The 18,860-nt window shown below is 35.1% G+C and overlaps 1 protein-coding gene across 2 annotated transcripts in view; it reads left to right on the forward strand.

The window, feature by feature from the left end:
• Positions 1 to 18,860, forward strand: part of VPS50 (VPS50 subunit of EARP/GARPII complex) — a 131,793-nt gene that overhangs the window by 33,612 nt on the left and 79,321 nt on the right. For both annotated transcript variants that reach the window (XM_029929148.1, XM_029929157.1), the window contains exons 10-12: positions 6,065 to 6,107; positions 8,160 to 8,258; positions 9,848 to 9,988. In XM_029929148.1, coding sequence (XP_029785008.1) covers positions 6,065 to 6,107; positions 8,160 to 8,258; positions 9,848 to 9,988 — 283 coding nt within the window. The remainder of the gene's footprint in view (positions 1 to 6,064; positions 6,108 to 8,159; positions 8,259 to 9,847; positions 9,989 to 18,860) is intronic.

Consider the following 18,860-nt stretch of genomic DNA (forward strand, 5'->3'; position numbering starts at 1 on the left):
GCTTTGCATTTGTCTTTAACTTCTTCATCATAGAGAAACTGAAACTTGGAATTATGGACAATTTATTTGTGATTTGGCTCATGTAAGATTAAGAAGTTAAAACTCCACTCAAGAGAAAAGATTTTGGGTCTAAATCAGAAGAGTGTAAATGAATTGCAGTTATAGAATATTAGTTAAAACATTCAATATACATTTAAACAGACACACACATATACACCCCCCCCCCATATAAATACTCCCATTTTAACTTTGATTAATTGACCAGCTGAAAGGTCTGATGAACAGGGTGGGCAAGCTTTGTCTTTAAGGAGCCAGACAAGATTTTAAGCTTTGTAGGCAGTAAGGTTTCAGTTGCAACTGTTCAGCTCTGCCCTTGTGGCCTGAAAGCAGCCATAGACTTTATGTAAACAAGTTCACGTGGCTGTGTTCCAATTAAATTTTATTTAGAAACATAGGCTGTTGGCTAGATTTGGCTCCTGGGCCTGATCTCTGCTCTAGAATGATAATTCATAAAGTTTAAAGATGTTTTGAACATTTCTAGTATTCTTAGTAGTGGACTCAGATTTCCGAGCAGAGTGAGGATAGACATCTGGGTAGATCTTAGTTCTTCTACAGTCTGTTCATGGTTTGAAGGACCATGTGGACATTTTTGCTATCTTACCATTGTTGGTTTAGATTCAGTGTTTGAAAGTCAGGTTTTCTCTCCAGTATGTTAATAAACTCTCTGCCAGCTATGAGTAAATTAAAACCACTGGACCAGATCTCTGATCTGAATAACTGAAATATCCAGGGTCAATGGACATACAGTATAAACTTGGAAGTATAAATTTTACTTAAGCTCATTTTAAAGTTTGAGCACTCTACTGAATCATACACAAGGAGGTAGTAATTGGGTAACTAGTATTTAGCATATAGTAGAATTTTGAAACTTTAGAGCAGGAAGCAACCCTTTAGATCTAGCACACTTTTGTATAGGAAACTGATGCCCAGGGATATTAAGAGACTTGATTTAAGTCACTTGGCTCATTAATAACAGACCAGGGAAAGATCATTAAAGTGCTCATTACTTCTATACCATGTTGTCTTTCTGTGTGTTCATACTTGTACACAATTTTGATTTATCTGCAGCCTTTCCAGGACTTGTTTTATGAGTGTGTATATATACTAGATCAGCTGCTTAAAAGAACAATATTAGCTAGTTATTTATGGATATGTTATGGTTAATATCTTCTGTAGAGATGTTAAAAGTGCCCCCTAAAATTGTTTGATTCATTCTATTCAGCTTGCAAATAGCCTTTAATAGCTTTTAGTCTTCCATCTTACAACTGGTAATTTATTTTGACCATAATGTTGCTTTTATTTATTCAGTGTTTATGAATAGATCCTTTTAGCATACTTTCATTAATAGACCGAAATGACATGAATTCTTGTTTCTAGATGATGGCTAAAGGTCTTCTTGAAGGCTGTGCATTTAATGTATACACTCCTTAATCTTCTAGTTTTTATGTATGTATTTTCAATTAGTAGTAAATCGTTGTCAAAATGCATTTGTAGATTTTGAAAGCATTTTAAAGCCAAAATGTTTCATTTAAAGATTTTCTGTTTAAAATCTTATACATACTTTACATTACTATGTTTATATTAATTCTTAATACATAGCATATAATCATTTTAACCATAAGTAATAGAAGCACTAAAACCATCCAGATTTATGATAATTTCATAAATACTAAAGCCAATTTTTTTCAATTGAGGATTTGAAGAAGTCATTACTTTCCACTATGAATGAGTTTAGATATATTTCTTTTTCTCCCAATCTCAAAATGCTCCCTGTATAAATATGTTTACCAGCTGTAACCTACTTACTATTCCAGGTGTTCTTGCCTCTCCGTATCTGGGTCCCTATCTTCAGCCTTAGGTGAACGTCTGAGCCCTGTATGATAGAGGAGTAGAACTGCTTTAGTTCTGCTTATCTCTTTTCCTCTTCCTAAGGCACCTGTAGACTCAGACTTTAGTGCAGACTTTATTTTTCTTCTAAAATATTCTTTTTTCTCTTTTTCCTTCTCTGTTGTTTTATTTATTGAGGTAGAAAATAGGGACTAAAAGAATGTTGGGGAAATTTTACCATTTATGTTTGAATTGCAAATTTATCTCTGCAGTGACTCAGGCTGTGAGTTTAGTTAGTCCTGGAGATTCCTGGAGAATAAGCCACAGTCTTTGCTAAGGGAGAGAGTGACATATTCCCTTCTGTCATTTGGTATGTTGGAAACAGAGCATTGTGAAACTGAGGGGAACAGTCAGCAAGGAAGACTTCCTGGAAAAGACAACATTTGATGGGCCTGGAAAGACAGATGGATATTTGTGAGTGAGAAAAGGAGAAAAGGAGAAAGCATGTTCTGTTTCTCATGAATGTTATATACAAGTCGAACAGAGGGTATGAAAGTCTGGGGTTTATTAGGGAGATTGCATGTAGTCCAAGTGCCTGAAAAGTTAGGAGGAAGTTAATTTTTCATGTCTTTGTTGGGAATCTTATATGCCGGACCAATTTGGGGCTTTTTCTTTGGTTTAATGGAGAGCCACTGTGGATTAATATAAATCAAGTTCTACTTTAATTAGGAGCTGCAGATTCAGCTTGGTAACATACGTGAAGCTGCCAGATGTAAGTGGGCAGGCCCACAGGACTGGTCAGGCCTTGTCTGAAGCCTTTCACGTATAAGCTCTTTGAAAGCTGTGTCTGCCAGATCAAACAGAATACTGACCAAATCCAGTCTCAAATTAAGACCCCTGCTCAGAGCTACTCCTGAGAGCTTTTGGGAGGATGTTGTATAATGTTTGGTATGCAGTAGGTTGATGGTGTTTGTCAAATAAGTGGATGATGGATTGAAGGGTGGGTGTGGGTATCATGTACAAAGATTCATTGGGAGACTATTAAGATAATTCAAGCAAAAGGTGATAATTCTTGAGTTAGGGCACATAATTGAGAAAAGAGAACATAGATGGATATGAGAAATAGTGAAATGGTATAATTGTCAGGACTTGATTACCAGTTACATATGAAGCGAGGGAAGAGTTAAAGATGACATAGAGATTCCCAGCTTGGATTGAATGGGTGATCTCAATCAAAAGAGAGAAAATGTGGGAGAAAGAACAACTTGAAGAATATACGTGAGAATGTATGTTTCAAATATGTTCGAAAGAACAACTCTCGAAGATACTGACTTGCCTGGGGTGGGAAGTAGGGCAGTAGAGCTGAGAAACTTTCATTCTTTCTAAGTACCAAGGTACTTATAATGGCTGTCACTTTTAGTGTGTTATTATGGGGCCTTAAAGTCTCATTTTCATTCATTCATTTATTCACTCATTCATTCGTTTGTTCATTCATTGCTCTTTGGACAGAAATTGTCCCAGCATCAGTTTTTGTTTGTTTGTTTTAAGGAAAATCTCAGTCTTGCCTACAAATAGTCCCTTAACCTATGTCTGTGGCTGGTGGTATTTTTCAGGCATAAATCCTTGTTAGAGACCTTAATCAAGTATCAGTCTTTGACTGTTGTTTGTCAAAGTGTCTAGTTTTGCTCATTCACAGGTTTTACTAAAGTAATCTCCAATTCTTGACTTTAATCAACAGCGTGCTTATGGTAAGTAGTATTTCTAGAAAATTGTCTAATCCCCATATGTTTAGACATTTATCCCTGAGACCATCAAAAATGGGTACTTATATTACAGGTTTTACTATTCTGACAAATTGCTTTATATCTATGTATCTATATATGTGCTCTACATATAAATCATCACGCTGGTGTTATTTTCTCAGCTTGCATTAAAAGGCTTGGTAAGAAGCAAACGCATGGAATCTACGAATCAATTATTATATACTCTGTAAGGCTATTGCGAAGAGTGTTGTGCCTCAGGAGATAAAAAAGTCATTGTTTCCTTTATCAGGACTCTTGTAAAATTTTCACTCAGAACTTAAATGCCAACAAAAGTAATTTTTGTTTCTTTGGGTTTTAGTTTTGTTTTTCCCTTGAGTACTGGTATTTTAGATATTATGGACACCGAATTGTGTACTTGGACTCTCCCTATTTGTTTTCACTGCTAGGACTTTGAGAGTCATGTTTATGAACAGATAACAATTGTAAAAATACCTCGTATGTGGGCACCTGGGTGGCTCAGTTGGTTAAGTGGTGTCTGACTTCGGCTCAGGTCATGATCTCACGGTTCGTGAGTTCGAGCCCCACACTGGGCTCTGAGCTGTCAGCCTGGTTTGGATTCTGTCTCCCTCTCTCTCTGCCCCTTCCCTGCTAATGCTCTCTGTCTCTCAAAAATAAAGATTAAAAAATTTCAAAAAAGATACCTTGTCTAATTTTTGTGTACTAAATTACACCTTTCACTTGCTCTATTTTATTTTAGTTTGCCTTAAGTTTGCCTTTAGTTTGCTTTAAGTTTTAATGATTGTATTTATTTTGTTAGATATCACAGATCCTTTCTAGTTATGAGATATTATAATTCAAATAATTTCATTTCTGGTTTTTAATTTTTTTTAACTGACTTAGGGGGCATTAAAGGGAACAAAATCAGATTCAATCACATAACCTAAGTGTATAACTAGATAAATTCTTACAAAGTGAACATAGTTATGTAATTACATCCCAGAAACTCTTACCCCAGAAACCTCCTTCTTGCCCAATCGGCTGTGATTATTTTCCCAAGGTAACCATAATTCTAGCTTCTGTCATTAAAGTTAGTTTTGCCTGTTTTGAGCTTGATATAAATATACTGGGGATCTTACAGTAACTTGTATATAGTGACTTTTGTCCAATACGTCTTTGAGATTCATGTGATATATTTTCATTGTATAGTATTTCTTCATATAAATATATCACACTTTATCCATTTAATCGTTCATAGGCAATTGTGTTGTTTTAAGTTTTACCTATTCAAGTAGTGCTGCAAGGGTTATATATGCATTTCTGTAAGGTATTTATCTAGGACTCCTGGAATATAGAGTAAGTGTGTGTTGAGTTTCCGGTAGATGTTAACAGTTTTTCAAAGAGGTTGTATCAATTTCCCATTCTTGCAGCATTGAACTGAGTGTTCCATTTGTTCTACGTCCTTGGCAACATTTGTTGGTGTCATTTTTTAATATTTAAAAAATATTTTTAGCCACTCTGGTTATTTGTTATAGAGTCTTATTGTAGCTTTAATTTGCATTTCCTGAATGCCTACCTGAGGTGCCTATTATATGTTTACTGGCCAGTTATCTACTTTTTCATGTATCTGTTCAAGCCTTTTGTTCCTTATGTTCTTCTGTTTGTACCACACTATCTTACTGCTGTGACTTTATAATCTTTATATATTTTAATATATGTCTTTCAACATTGTTCTTCAAGATGCTCCTGACTATTCGTAACCATTTGCGTTTCCACATAAATTTTAGAAGCAGCTTGCCAGTGTCCATACACATAACCAAGAAAAACCTGCTGGAGTTTTGATTAAAATTTCAGATATTCTAGGTCATTTTAGTGAGAACTGATATCTTAACTATATCAAAGGTTATAGTTTTTTTTACATGGTATATATCTTCATGTATATAAGTCTTTATTTTAGCTCAGTTTTGTATTGTATATTTTTTATTAGATTTATTCTGAGGTATTGGGTTTTTTGAAATGGTATTTTAAATATTTTCATTATCTAATTCTTTCTTCCTAATATATGGAAATTGATTTTACTTTTGAAATTTTACTTTTTGTCAATATTATACTTCTTAATCTTGAACGCTTGCTGTCAGTTGTGAATTCTTAAATTCTTGATTTTATCTACAGATTCTTTAGGAGCATCTCCCTATATAATTCTGTTGCTGCTAGTACTGACTCTTTTATTTATTCTTTTCTAATTATTATTTTTTTATTTTCCTTGCTTTATTGCACTGTCTGTAGACTCAGCCTAATGTAGTGCTCTTATCATTTATCTGTGAATTTATGAATATTTATTCACTAGTATATATCTAGCACTTACTCTGTCTCTTTTAAAGATAGACAGTAACATCTAACTCTGTTTTATTTAACAGTGAATTGAATTCAAAGCTTCAAGATACTTTAGAACAAATTGAGGTAAGAAGGATTACATCATAAGTTATAATGGTTTTTTTCTTTTCAGAGGTTTTTGAATAATACATATGTTACCTTACGTTTTGACTTTTGTGTTATTACCAATGTTCTAGGTCACAACACTTTGTTTATTGTTTTTTATTTGGAATATCTGTGCATGGTCAAGTTAATGTTAGTCTCCTTGTAAACTCAATAATGCTTTTGGAGTTTTGGGATCTAAAAATGGTATTTTGTATCTGAAAACACCATATCCAGAGAGATCCACCAAAATGTTAGTCATAGATATGTTTTCAGTTATAGATGAAGTATTTACCATGTATTAATTATTTTTCAGTATTAACTTTTTTAGTTCAGTGAGTTAACTTACATAAAAATAATTACTGGCTGATGAACCCTCCTAAATTCCTAAATCTTCTAATATTTCATATAATTCATCAAAAAGGAAGACATGAAAAGGAAAAGACATGTCATTGTGAGCACAAAGTCTTGCTTTTCTTCCTCCATTTGTTCTGAGCTCATCTCTTTGCTTGGCAGTCATTGAAAAGCAGGGTGTTTGTTTTAATAAATGTAATTAGAATTCTTTTTTTCTGGTATTTTATTTTACTGTTTTCCTGATGAAAGCACTTATAAAAATTGAGGCTGGACTTTCAAATGACCTTTTTTGAAAGTAGGTTTTCATCATAAGTGCAATCTTTTTCTAATGATAAGAATGGAAGTTTATTTGATAAACATAAATGTAATGCTTTGAAAATTCCTTAAGTAAATCATCACTTGAATATTGAGGACTTTGCTTTGAAAGCTCAGTATTTCTTCACTCACAGTATATCATATTATTCTGTACTTATGTAGAGAGTCATTATGTTACAGTGAAATCATTGAAATAGGAATCCTTAAACAAAGTTGATGCATTTAGATATGTACTCTAATGAGTACATATCTTGTACTTTATGAGTACATACTTGTAGTATGTACTCATAAAGTCAATGTAGTTTTATTGAGAATTACTTTTTAGTGATTATATAGAACTGTTTTATTATTTTTTAATAGTCTTACGAACTCAGTTTATACAATTGTAAGATTTTAGCAATTGCTTGAGGAAACATAAAAATAAAAAATAAAATTTCTTTAGTAACTATTATACTGATTTGGTATCCCTTGAAACACTAGGCATGGGTCTTAAGATACTGACATATTCATAACATCTTATTTGGGGCACCTGGCTGGCTCAGTCAGTTGAGCATCCGACTTCGGCTTAGGTCATGATCCTGCAACTTGTGGGTTAGAGCCCCATGTCAGACTCTGTGCTGACAGCTCAGTGTCTGGAGCCTGCTTTGGGTTCTCTGTCTCCCTCTCTGTCTGTCCCTCCCCTGGTCGGGCTTTGTGTCTCTCAAAAACAAATAAATAAACATTAAAAAAATTAAAGAAAAAGAACATCTTAGGTATGCTTGGGTTCAGCTCCGGTCACGATCTCATGGTTTGTGGGTTCAAGCCCCATGTTGGGCTCTGTGCTGACAGCTCAGAGCGTGGAGCCTGCTTCAGATTCTGTGTATGTGTCTCTCTTTGCCCCTCCCCTGCTCACACTCTTTCTTTCTCAAAAATAATAAACATTAAAGAAAAAAAGAAGAACATCTGAGTAGACTTGATTATAGTTGGTAATACATGAGAATTATAATCTATTTATATTTTTATTGAAATTTGTTTTTGAATGGGGCACCTGAGTGGTTCAGTTGGTTAAGTGTCTGACTTCAGCTCAGGTCATGATCTTGTGGTTTCTGAGTTCAAGCCCCATGCTGCACTCCGTGCTGATAGCTCTGAGCCCGGAGCCTGCTTCAGATTTTGTGTCTCCCTCTCTCTCTGCCCCTCCCCCACTTGTACTCTGTCTCTCTCTCTCAAAAATAAAAAAACATTAAAAAATTTGTTTTTGACTATTAATCCTAGTAAGATAGTAAATGTCTTGAGATATTAATTAAAAGTGAGAAATGAGTATTAATCCTTCTCATTGTCTTGAGAACATAATTCCTTACCTGCCTCTTGCCTCCTCTTTTAATTCCATAGGAGCAGTTGGATGTAGCTCTTTCCAAAATCTGCAAGAATTTTGACATTAACCATTACACCAAGGTTCAGCAAGCTTATCGACTTCTTGGAAAAACACAGGTTAGTTTTTAAAGAATATTTACTTTTTTCTTAATCAGGAATCTGTTGATCTTTATGAATGTTCAAGTCTGAATATATTTACTAATGTAGAGTATCTTACAAAAGTTTCATTTAACAAAGAAAATTTTTATGCCATATTAACATAGGTTTACATAGGTTCAGAGTATATATTTTTGCAATTTTACGTAGGGTTTTTTTTAAAAAAAGGTGTATTATAAGATAATTCATTTGGAGAGGATGTGTAGTCTTGTGTACCTCAGCTCTTGGTCCTGATTAAAATCTTCTTAATTTGGAGCTTCATGGTTCCTAGATGGGCCAGCATGTTTCCCTCAAGGTGGTATGTAAACTTTTGTGTATTGTGTACGTTTACTTGTAAAACAGGTCCATTTCATTTATCAGATTTTCTCTTTTTTTAATGCTTATTTATTTGAGAGAGAGTGAGAGTATGAGTGGGGGAGGGGCAGAGAGCGAGAGGGAGAGAAAGAATCCCAAGCGCAGAGCCTCGTGTGGGGCTCGATCCCACAAACTGTGAGATCATGATCTGAGCTGAAATCAAGAGTCAGATGCTTAACCAACTGAGCCATCCAGGTGCCCCTCATTTTTCAGATATTTCAAAGGATTCTTTTATTCTCTGAACGTTCTCACTCGCGAGGTACATGGCTTTACATACTGTTACTGCTCAAGGGCTTCCTTGAAAAATTTGCAAAGGGTGACATTGTTACAGTTACTTGTACCTTCTCCATGTACAGGATTATACATTTATCTATAAAACAGCTAAATACGGTAGATGTAAATGTTTTCTTCCTTTTAATGGTCTCTTGTCTTAGAAGGAGATCTAAGAATTTATCAAACCACTTAAACTCTGTTTACATTTTAAAATCTGGATAAAGAAATTTGGTTGTTTGCTGTATTTAATTAACTTGTGTGTCTTAGGCTACCTAGGAAAAATTAGAAGGTAGACACTTGGTAACCTTGAGGGACTTATTTAAAGACCTTTGAAAATATGAGTATAACATCTGATTGCCCCCATTACATTAATTCTTTTACTCCTTAAATATTTATGAGTACCTATGGTGCACATTGCTCTAGGCACCTCTGTATGAGCCCTCGTGTGTCTTATCTTCTAGTGAGAGAAACAGGCTTGTAACAAGTGCTATAAAGAAATAGATTATCAGGGTGAGTGGATAGAGTCATGCAAAGTACTGATCTATATAGGATAATCAAGAAATGTTTCTTTGAGAAGGTGACCACTGGGAAGCATCCTGAACACATAAGGGAATGATGGCAGAATGGATCCAAAGGTGTGATTATGCCTGAAATGTCTGAGAAAGAACAGGATGGGCGCCAATCATACAGAGCAACAGAGCAATGTTCACGATTCATATTTATGTTTAGGGATATGATATTCTGGTTAAGTTGAAGGGTTATTTGCAAACAATCAACAGTATAATTACAATTTTATGAAAAATAGCGTTCTTTATGCCTTATTTATAATTGATAAAGTTTTTTTTCTTATATTTTTCACATCCATTGAAATTTATTTATTTTAATAACATGAAATTATGTTGTATTGTTTTTTCTTTCCATAGACAGCAATGGATCAACTTCACATGCACTTCACTCAAGCCATTCATAATACTGTGTTTCAAGTTGTTCTTGGTTATGTGGAACTATGTTCAGGAAACACAGATACAAAATTCCAAAAGCTGCAATATAAGGATCTCTGTACAGTATGTAGTAACTTAATAACTGTTCATATGTCTCTTTTAGTTTTTAAATTCATATTCCATTTTTCATAGCACCTATTATTTGAAGATGCTACTGAAATAAAAACAAGTATGTTTGCCAAAAGGTTTTTTTTTCTCCCATATTATTCTTTTCCTCATAATGGAAGAGTCAGTCACACAGATGGTAAAGGTTGATTAGGTACTATAGATTTATAGAGTGCAGTTGCTTCTAAATGGACTCTTTACTCTGTCATAGCTTCTATTACCCTTGTCTCTCAGGCTCTTAATTCTCTTCTATGATTGCATGTAAGGTACTTCTAAGCAATCATCTTTGCTGGTTCCCTGTGTACACTTTCAGTCTTTCCATGTGTGTAAATGCTCTTTCTGTCAGCATCTGTAACCAATTTCTTTTCATTCTTAAAGAAACAGAGGCCCACAAGTGAGAAGTGAACTGAGTTGGGCTCTGTTTTAGAATTGGTCCTGCTGATGGATTGATGTAGAGAGTGAGGAAAAGAGAATGATGAACAACTGGGAGAACCGTGGTGTTGTTTGTGTTTACGGGGAAGACTGATGTGTAGGGGAAAGTCACGAATTCTGTTTGATGCCAATTAACATTCAAACGGACTTGTTGAGGAGGCAGTTGAATAAAAGAACTTATGGAGATGAGAGCTGAAGTTATAGATTTGGGAGGGTCAGCATCTAACTGTACTTGGATCCATGGTACTTGATAAGAATATAGATCCGTGGGGCCCTTGGGCCTTGTGACTTTCAGGGACTAGGTAGGGACTCAAGACCAATAGAAGAGTCTGTAAAAGAGCAGCTAGCTGGGTAGGAGAAAAACTAGGTAGAGGATGGTGGAACAGCCTACAGAAGGAAGTATTTCAAGAATAATTGACTGTAAACCTATGTCACATGCTTCTGAGAGTCTGCATAAGGTGATACTACAGAATTGACCACTTGATTTGACAATATGGAGGTCATTGTTGACCTTGGTCTTTTTAATTCTAGCTCAACAATGTTCTATGTCTCTCACTGGAGACTTTCTTGAATTATTTCTAACATCAACTCAGAAAATAGCAGTTCTAGGAATTGGATATCTATTCTCTAATGTAATTATGTCTAGGAATTAGTATAAAATTAAGCTAATCTCCATTCTTTACTGAGTTTGTCAAAAGTGAAGTTTTTATGGCCATTGGGACCTGGAGAAGTATTCTTACTTGAGCTATAATATTCCAGGAGGATGTGATTATATAGGATAGATTAAGGATTAAGTTAATAATGGCAGTTCTTTTAAAAATCATTTCATAAATTATGAGGACTATTTCACAAATTTAATAATTATTAACTTCCAGTGTGATATAGTTGCATAATTACATTTTTAATTATCCAGTAAGTACAGCCATCATTTATTAAATTTCAATGATTTTGAAATGTGTTGTTTATCTTCTTACCCATGTATTTTCCTAGGTTGATAGTATATATTTTTAATTTAAATATCCAAGCAATCAGTTTCATTTTTTGATTCTATTAGTGTTATCATGAATGGATGTCACACGGTAAAGCAATTTATTACAAGTTAATGATTTCTGTTACAGTAGAAAATAACTTTTAATAATTAAAAAATAATTTAAAGAAACATTTTAAACAAATTAGGCATTTGGCCTTAAATCTTCTTTACTTTGGTTAAGTGTGGCCTGTGTTTGTGTACATGTATAGTGTACTTTGTTACCATCAAACTTTGATATGATTTTAAAAGTTAAAGACATATTACTGCTCCGACTTCTTGAGAAAGTCCTCTATGCATACATAATATAAGGCTGAATGTTGTCTTTAGTTTATAAATGTTTTTGAACAAAAATTTGTGCTTCAAGTGTTTACCATAGCATTTTTAAACAATTTCACTGTTTTTCTTAAAGCTGAATTTTGAAGTAGCTATGTATATTTAAATTATCAGATAACCAAGGGCTTATCTTTTTTGATTTTATTTTGAGTTAAAGCTTCTTAAAATGACTTCAAGAGGGGCTCCTGGGTGGCTCAGTCGGTTAAGCATCCGACTTCTGCTCAGATCAGAATCTCCGACTTAGGCTCAGGTCACAATCTCGGGTTTTGTGAGTTTGAGTCCCACATCGGGCTCTGTGCTGACTGCTCAGAGCCTTGAGCCTGCTTTGGATTTTGTGTTGCTCTCACTCTCGCTCTCTGCCCCTCCCCCACTTGCACTCTGTCTCTGTCTTAAAAATAAACATTAAAAGTAAATGACTCCAAAAGAAACATCTGGTAATTCTTTATAAAATTATCCATCTATGTGTGATTATAGCGAGGTATGTATAATTAAGGAAACAAGTGACGTATTGGTATACTAGAGCTTTGTTGTAGAACCGCCCCCCACCCCCATCCAGAACAGCTGACACATATGTTATTTTACATCCAACGCAGTTGTACACTCATGGTTTACAGTCAAGCCATGCTAACACATTCCTTGAAGGAGCTTTGAAGTGGTGAGAATAGTAGCAAATGTTGATGATGGCTTCATGGAGGAATTTCTTTTCTTTTTTTAAGTTTATTTTATTTATTTTGAGGGAGAGAGTGAGAGGGAGAGAGAGAACATAGGGGAGGGGCAGAGAGAGAGGGAATCCCAAGCAGGCTCCCGTTCAGGGTTGGATCTCATAAACAGTAATATCATGACCTGAGCCAAAATCAAGAGTTGAAAACTTAACCAACTGAGCCACCCAGGCACCCCTTGGAGGAATTTCTTTTAAGGAAAGGATTTAACAATTAGGTGTGGTAGGCTCTTTATGTCGAAACAATGCATATAGAAACCTAAAGACAATACTTCTTTTTAGTCAAAACATGTTTCTATTCCCAAATTCTTAGGGCATTATCTATTATAAAGAATATATTTTCTCATCAAATAGTATGAATATATACGGACTGTCTTTATAATGAGTAGGTTGCTAGGAAGTTCAGAGCTAAATTTAATGTTCATGTATAGTAACAATCATATTTTTTTTCTCTGTAGAATTAACTGCCTCTTTATCCTTTTGCTGTTTTCTGACTTAAGCTAGTCTGGTATTTATATGTTCTTATATCACTTACAGTCTTTATAGAGTTAGACAGAATGTAGATTATATAAATAGTTGCTCACATTAAGCATCAGTAATTAACATGATGTTTACTCTTCAACATATACATATTTGAAATTATGCAAGTAAAACATTAGTTGTAATATGGATAAGCAAAAAGAAGAATAAAATTAATATTTATGCATGCAAAGCTGGTTCTTTTGATGTGTATGTAAGCAAATAGATTTTAAAAGTAGGATTATGCTGTACACACAGTTCTGTAGCATTTTTTCCCATTTCCTATGTTACAAATAATTTTCCATTTCAGTAAATATGCTACCCACATAACTTTTAATGGCTTGACAGTGTTTCAGTGTAAGATCCTGTGGATTAATTAACCAGCTTCCTCTTCTTAGATATTTATGTTATTTGTAGCTTTTGTCATTCTGAATAACACTATAGTAAATAGTCTTAAAGCCAAGTCTTTGTCTATGTCTTTAATGATTTAGGATAAGTGATGAGAAATGAAGTTGTATTGTGAAAGGCTTTGCATTTATAAGGCTTTTGGTTCATTTTTCCAAAATTGCCCTCTAGAAAGTTCAGTTTTCACTCCTCATCAGAGATATCTGCTTTTATCCCTTTCCCTTACACACAGATGCTGATTATTTTGAACTTAATAGCTTAATTGTCATATACCAGAAGGTAGCATATCAAAATAATTTATGTTGCTTATCACTCAGGCATAGTTAAGATATGAAGGAAATTAAACCGGGACACTTAATTGATTAGTAGGGTTAATTTGGTTGATTTGGTTGGATAGGTGAATAGATGTTTTCTGTCTTACTGGAAGCTGTATGCAAATTTGAACATTTGGTCAAAGAGAGGGAGAAGCCTTTCAGTTAAAAGAGCAATATTACATATTTACTTGAGTTGCTTTCTCAGGTCAGTTGTAGAATACTCCAAAGAATTCAGCTGTCAGATTTATTATCACATATTTGTACCATCACAACTCATGTATTTCTTATATATGAATATATATGTACATATATATGTATATATATATTGATGTTTATATATTCAAGATAAAATCAAAACTAGGTTTTGGAATTTTAAAAATTCAAAACTCAACAACAAAAGATAGGTAAGGAAAAATTTTCCCTGTCTCTCTGGGATGTCAAGAACCGTGAGGGGTCTGAAATGTTATCCTACTTGCAAACTGGCAAGCTAGCCTGTGACCCATTCATGGATGCTGGAATAGGACATAAAACTTCATTTTCTTAGTTCTCTGACTTAAGTAGAAACCAGTTCCCTTGTCATTAGTCAGCTTTTGTTAATCAAGTAATCAGTTCAGCTCAACAAGAATAGATAAGGCTTTACAGAATTTATAACCAAGTAAGGTCACGTTAATTATGATCAGAGGTAGGATAAGAAAAGTTGAAACAACATAGAGTGTCATTGGGGTCAACACAGTTCTTTAAGGTTCTAAGGAAAACAAAACCGTATCTTACTGTTAAGAGAAAGCTGCAACTTTTGAACTGGGTCTTGGATTCCAACAAGCGTAAAGTATGTGGCTGGGTCTGGGGTGCGAGCGAGCTGCAGTTGAGGGGAGGGGGGGAGCGTAGTGAGGAAATATCCTGAGCAAGGACATAAGCAGAGGGGAGCATAGGGCAAGTGAAAGGAAAGTAGAAGGTTGTCTGGCTTGGTTTTTTAGTATGCAGATTTGGTTGTTCAGTGCTCTCTGGAACTAAGGAGTGCCAATGGAGTGCAAACTTTGGGCTGTAGTTATCTGGGTAGCAAGCCTTGCCTCTTTGGAAATGCAGGGGTTTTCAGGTCACTTGACACTGGCTCAGGTGTGGCGGGGCCCCGGGGCGGCCCACATCTAAGAACTAGTCAGTGTAATGTAGACTGCTGCATGTGTGTGTGTGTGTGTGTGTGTGTGTGTGTGTGTGTGTGTTGTGAGGGAGGGTTGGGAGCAAATGCTAAAAAACCAACCTATTTTTAGAGCATGGCACACACTGCCAGGAGAAACCAAAAACATTTCCTGGTAGTAAGTTATTCTTGAGACCTGTCAAGAAACCTTATCTTTAATTTGATAGTGTTTTTACATTTAAGTAGTGCCCCCTTATTGGTGATAATCTCAGCATAGGGGTTCACAGCATTTTATCACTTGTAACTTTGAAAGATAAACTTGGTATTCTGATTACAGCTGCTTTGTTTGTTTTATAGTATTAAGCTATCTCTTTGATTAAGGCTGTTTAACAGCAATTTGAATTTAAAGGAGACCTTTCTGTTTCACAATTTAGAAGGTGCTAGGTACTTAGTTCCAAGTTAGTATCATTTATGTCATACTTACTGCATATGATTTCATGGATATATATATATATACAGTTTTAGATTAATGATAGAAATGCCTGGCAGATGAGAGTGACTTTTTTCACCATGATACATTTGTGTTTTTAAATCATGAATGAATCCAGTTTGACACAAGGGAAGTTTAGCTACAGCATATGTCTATTGTTGTCTTTGGGGAGTCATAGTGTTCAAAGCTTCAGAATAACCTAATAGAATTTAGGTTATTTGCTTTATCCCTTGGGGCATTTAGATAAATGACATGATATTTATAGCATCGTGATAGAGTAAGTTACACCACTGGGCCCCAAGCCCAAACGTGTGGCTATCCCGTCCACTACACTGTGCACATCTCTGACTTCCAGTGGCAAAAAAGTACTGAAGATATTCATATTCTGTACGGGTTGGCCCTCACACACGTAATTTGAGGTTGGAGAGATCTTGTAATTGCTTGGCCCAGCCACTTCCTTAGGTCTCGAGTTCAGCCTCTCCAGAGATGTTTTAGCACCAGCCCCAGTGCCGTTTGGATCTGCAGCATCTTTCCTGAAGCCTCCCTGACAGGCAGCGGACTTCCCCATGGCTTCTGGTGATGCAGCTTGCAGCGCCGGCAGCATTCATCTGAAGATACTGCTAATTCTTTGTGTGTTTTTTTAAAAATCTATCAGTGTGTTGGGGATGGGGAACAGCAGCGCTGGGAGTTTGGGAGCCCTGTGAGGATGCCACGACTTGTGTTCCCTTTATGTTTGTCAGGATGTGATCAGAGTGCTAAATCAAAGTGAAACAACAACAACAAAAAACCTTAAGGATATTCCTTAAGAATTTTTATTTTGATGTTTTAATAAAACAGTCATCTTCCTGAAATTTTTGTTAAGTATTTGGTAATTGAGATTTCTGAGGACTGTAAAAGTAAATTAATAAGAGAAAACTAAAACCAGCAGTGTTCTTTTTTCATCTTTGCCACTTAACTTTGCACTAAAGCAACTTGTAAAAGATGACTTTTTTTTTTTGTTGCCTCCTTCAGATTTGGAAAGGTTGCTCTTTAAAAATATACTCTAGATTCTCACTTACTGCTTATAGTCAGGGCTGAAATGTTGTTGTTTTTAATAAGCCATTTTCATCATTTTTATTTTGACCAGGTATGTTGGTCGAGATGGTTAAATAGCAGAAATAGAAGGTGCAAAGTGTTACTCTTAGCTGACAGTGATGAAAGTTAGGATATGATATCTGTGGGTTTTCTGAAAGTGTTCATCAAGATTTAATTGAGAAGCCTATTTGGGGAGCGCCTGGGTGGCTCAGTTAGTTAAGCATCCGGCTCTTGGTTTCAGCTCGGATCATGATGTCGGGGTTCATGAGAGTGAGCCTGGCCTCGGGCTCTGCACTGATAGCGTGGAGCCAGCTTGGGATTCTCTCTCCCTCCCTCTCTCTCTGCTCCTCCCTGCACATGCATGCACTGTCTCTCAAAAATATAAATAAGTACACATTTAAAAAAAGAAGCCTATTCTGATGTTTGAATAGTAAAGCATAGGTGGTAATGCTGCATTGAAATTTTTACATTATAATATCTAGATTTGTGAGTATTCTCCAAATTCTTCCCCCTAGCACATTTGTTACCTTTTATAACCTTCAGAGTTAGTGGACATCTATGTTATCCGTATAGAGGTTGTAGATTTAAAAGTTAGTTAGATTATTTAAAATATTCTTTCTGTCTGCATGTTTTTAAGAGATTTCTAAAATACTGCATTTTTTTCCCCTTTTCCCTTCATGTCACAACCTTTGCTGAATAAATTGACACCACTAGCTTTCAGTCAAAGAACGGCAATGGAATATAGCTCTACAACACAAGGATATTTGATCATTCAATTCCTATTACCCATATATTCTTAATTTTTAAAAAGAATTTGAAGACATGTTATTTTAGTTCTTTGGGATGTCTCACTGTGAATATTTTCTAAATTGATCAAGACTTTCATTGCTATGATTGATACATGATACGAACGTTGAGCTAGAATTACACTATGGTGCTCCTCTGCCTTAGTATTCCTGGTTTTATTCTAAATGAATGAGATGAACTGCTAGGCATTTAGTAATTGGTGAGTGGATTAAACGAGTGATGAGGTAGTTAGATCCAGGAATCTCTAACACTGTTTTATGACAGGTCAAACTTAAACCCAGAGTGGTTTACGGTGTAGGGGCATGTGACTTGTAAGTCGTGGAAATGGTGCAGGCTGGACCCCGGGCTTCCAGTTCCTTCTCTAGGCCTGTTTCTAATATGCCCTGTTGGCATGAGAAAGACTGACTAGGTGTCTGAGTGGAAGTTTCATGGACTGTTAATTCAGAAATTCAGATTCTCTTCTTGGCTTGCCTTTTAGTTTTTGATTACTTATGAGATTATTTGCTTACTTGTTGGTTTCTTTGAATTTCTTTAGTTATAGTTGTGATTCACCCATGTCTGTGTAATAACGGTTCTCTATTTGAAATTTAGAGGAGATTTTTATAAAGTAATGAGAGAGTACTAGTTGCGGATGATTTTAGTAATAAGGTGTTAAAAGCATGAGAACCATTTGTTGCTATGAGAGTTGACACCAGTTGGTTGCATGGTTAGAGGAAAGTGGTTTTTGGAGTCCAGTTTTAAAATGAAATAACTCTTTTAATTTATTGGCAACATAGTCTTCAAGTGCAGAAGTTAACACATCCAGGCTTAAATGTATTGAACACAGTCTTTTTTATGTAGCCCACCTTGCCTTTTTTTTTTTCTTAAACTGTTTACTGTATATGTATTTAGTACCATGAATCTCTACATTTGTTTCTATTTTAGATAGTAAATTTAGGCAAAAGTCATCTTGTTATCTTGTGTTTAGTACATCATAGTCTTATGTTTGTACCTATGAACATATTTGAAGATAATGCACTTTGGATATTTTGGGAGACTTTTAGGCAGGTACAGTAGTTTAGCTGGATTTATGAATTATGTACACTTGGATTGGTTTGGTAAGAAAAAGCTTGCTATAACTTCAGTAATTTCAGCTTTTTTGGAAAAAAAATACATATACATCTCTGTGTATCTCACCCAAACCCATTAAATTTCAGCAAAGCATCAAGAGGTAACATAGGAAAGAACCTCCTTTTCCTCGAAAAAAATAGGCAAATAATGTAGCTAGACAGTGGCTGGGTGGAAAATAGAAGGTAGTAGTAGTTTTAAGATTCAATTTTCTGGTTTGTTAAACTGTGACAAGTATAATAAAAATCAATTGGTGGGCTATAACACAATTATTTGCATAGTCATAATTTTTCTTTGGGAAGAAACAAAACTAACACTGTCTTCCTTTTGTCTACCCCAAAGAATGTTGGTATATAATTAGATTAAATTTATTTAGATAATATAAATATAAATTTATGTAAAGTTGAGTTTATGAAAGTGAGAAAAAATTGCCTTGTAAAAGAGTACCTTTATTCAGGTGAATGATTGC

This window comes from Suricata suricatta, chromosome 2 (genome assembly GCF_006229205.1).
Source record: "Suricata suricatta isolate VVHF042 chromosome 2, meerkat_22Aug2017_6uvM2_HiC, whole genome shotgun sequence".
NCBI lineage: Eukaryota > Metazoa > Chordata > Mammalia > Carnivora > Herpestidae > Suricata > Suricata suricatta.